This window comes from Lottia gigantea (genome assembly GCF_000327385.1).
Source record: "Lottia gigantea unplaced genomic scaffold LOTGIsca_104, whole genome shotgun sequence".
Classification (NCBI taxonomy): Eukaryota; Metazoa; Mollusca; class Gastropoda; family Lottiidae; genus Lottia; species Lottia gigantea.
This window is the reverse complement of record NW_008706849.1, coordinates 817,710-820,803: the sequence shown is the minus strand read 5'-3', so window position 1 is coordinate 820,803 and position 3,094 is coordinate 817,710. Positions and strand designations below refer to the sequence as shown.

At 26.4% G+C, this 3,094-nt stretch overlaps 1 protein-coding gene across 1 annotated transcript in view; it reads left to right on the top strand.

Moving 5' to 3' along the window:
• LOTGIDRAFT_170832 (hypothetical protein) overlaps nt 1–2,018 on the top strand; it is a gene marked incomplete at both ends in the record, with an annotated part of 3,723 nt that extends 1,705 nt beyond the window's left edge. The window contains one exon of the mRNA XM_009046677.1: nt 1,263–2,018. Within this exon, the coding sequence (XP_009044925.1) occupies nt 1,263–2,018 (756 nt within the window). The remainder of the gene's footprint in view (nt 1–1,262) is intronic.
• Nucleotides 2,019–3,094: the final 1,076 nt, after the last annotated feature.

Sequence of the window (3,094 nt, the reverse complement as noted above, 5' to 3'; positions counted from 1 at the left end):
TCAAGGTGATTTAGATATGAACAATTTCAAAGTAACTAATTTAAAATCTCCGGAAAACGATAATGACGCTGTTCACAAGAAATATTTACGGGAACAAATAAATTCAATTGAAGTAAATAAAAACCATTTAGAAGATAAAATAAGTAATGTGAAAAGATTCTTCAAACGTCAACTAAATAATAAAAATTTTATTAATGATACTAAACTACAACAAGAGGTAAAAAGATTAATAAGTTTTATTCAAAAACAATTGGTCAACGTAGCGAATAAAACTGAGTTACAAAATTTAATTTCATTAATATCTAAATTAGAGGATAAGATTGCAAAACAAAATTTAGACATAGATAACATTCCAGATGAAAATGAAGATACGTTTCAACAGGAATTAAAGCTCTAGAAACTAAACTTAACCGTGAATTACAAAAAGAAATAAGAAATATTAAACAACAAATACAAAACATAGATGATAGCGAAATCAAAACCTATATTCAACAATAAATACAAAATATTGATGATAGCGAAATCAAAACCTATATTCAACAACAAATACAAAACATAGATGATAGCGAAATCAAAACCTATATTCATCAACAAATACAAAACATAGATGATAGCGAAATCAAAACCTATATTCAACAACAAATACAAAACATAGATGATAGCGAAATCAAAACCTATATTCAACAACAAATACAAAACATAGATGATAGCGAAATCAAAACCTATATTCAACAATAAATACAAAATATTGATGATAGCGAAATCAAAACCTATATTCAACAACAAATACAAAATATTGATGATAGTGTTATTCAACAACAGATAACCACTATTAATAACCTTGTTTTAAAAAAGGACAAAAATATAGTCGCATTAGAAAAGCAATTCAAGCAAGAAAAGAAATCATATTATTTCAATCTTCCATTTGGAAATTTGGGACATGGCGATGGTTCTATTACTAATAATTTTCATATAAAAGAGTGTGAATATAAAAAGTATGGATTTAAAGTAAATATAAGAGTATTTTCTACTTCATTTTTTCTACCCCCCATAATATATTTAATAGTGATTATCCATCAGATTCTATTGCTAATAATTTTCATCTATAAGAGTGTGAATATAAAAAGTATGGATTTAAAGTAAATATAAGAGTATTTTCTACTTCAAATTATCTCCACCCCTATAATATATTTAATAGTGATTATCCATCAGATTTTACTTTTAAAGGAAACCTTGTAATTGAAATTAATTTTCCCATCCAGGTAAAAGTTGATTCATTATTCTTCAAACACTCACTTTCATCTAATAAAAAATTTAACGCTCAAAAAGCTCTTCAGTTTATAAATTGTAGAGACAATGTAGAAATTAAAGAATATGAAAGTAACGAAAACACCAAGGTTAATCACTTATATGAAATTAAAACGAGTGGAAAATATATAGATAGGTTTAGAATGTTAATCATACCAGATAATAAAGAAGATGTACTTTCATTGAGTGATTTTGATATGATATTGCAGTCGAAAACTTCACCATCAATGAATATCATTAGAAATCCAGAACCACAAATAGAAGAATCATTTACCAATTATGACTTTTTACGAATGACAAACTTTGAATACGTAAAACTATTTTTTGTTAATAAAAGTTTTTCACACGAACATACCTCTTTAACTGATTTATTTACCTCAATCGATATTCATAAAAGTCAACAAGATAAACAATTTATAATATTTTCATCAATAACTGAACGTAATGATGGAACAGAAGTTGGAGGTATATATACCTGTAGATGTATGATAAGAATCAATATCGAAAAACCAAAATTTTCAGTTCATCTGAATAAGATTAATGATTCGAAAGAACAAATATCCTTAGTAAGTGTTATAGTTGTTTTTAATAAACCTGAAATAATTATAACAGATAATGAAAAAATAAAGAATGCACAACTTATTGGGCAACCTATTAAAGATGTTAAACACTTTCCATTTTTTTGTGTATCAGAAGTTCACTTAATTTAATTACCTAAAAAATGGAACTTGAAAGCAAACAAAACTACATGATAGAAAAACAAAATGAACTAAAAGAAAAACTAAAACACTTTAACAAATGTAGAAAAACATGGAGTAGAATTGATTCTGTTTTCAAAACATTAAGCACAGTTCTAAAAGTAGGGATAACGGTGGCAACAGCTGTAACTGGTGGATTAATGCTTCCAATAATTGTATTAGCCGCGTTCACTGCCGTTCAAACTTCATCTTGTGGATTGATTACTTTAGGTTTTACATCAAAACAGAAAGCTCATTATAAAAAGAAAACAGAAATTTTAAATACATATCTTAATAAATTATTCATTTTTTTCAAAAGATCGAGAGAAGATAAGAACATAACCATTGAAGAATTAGAAAAATTCAATGAAATTTTAGATAAATTTGATATAGAAATATCATCAATAAAAGTTTAAAATTCTTAGTTAAAAATAGTTGCTTAAAAATATGAATAAAATTGAAAACGATGAAACATTCATATCAAATGAACTTTTTTCCAATGTTATTAAGATTATCTCTGATAAATTTAAAACATTTAAAGGGCAAATTGAATTAGATGGAGAGATAATTCAAGATGGAGGACACAAACAATACATGAAATTTGAAGGCTTTAATGCCAAAACTTTTCACAATTTCTTCGCAACACTGGATGTAAAATCGGATGCTTCTGATTGGTATTTCTCAGGAAAAATCATTTTACGTAAAACAATTTCAATGAAAAAAAAGATCAAAAAAGGGTAGTGGTGTTACCCTACTCAAAAAGATCAATGAATATAGCGGTATAAATTGTTATATACCGAGCGATGGATACTGCTTAAATCGTGTTTTAAACGAAGACTACACGAGAGAATTTCAAGATTTCATCAACAGTTTTTCAAAATCAAACAGAAAAGGAGTTATGACAACTGCTAGAATCTGTGAATTCAATACGAAATTTAATACTTATTTTCAAATTTATATGCCCAAACATAGACATTTTCAACCAAAGAAAGTATCCGAAGAATTAGATTGGGTATTTTACTTACATAAATCACATTTCTGTCTCATTA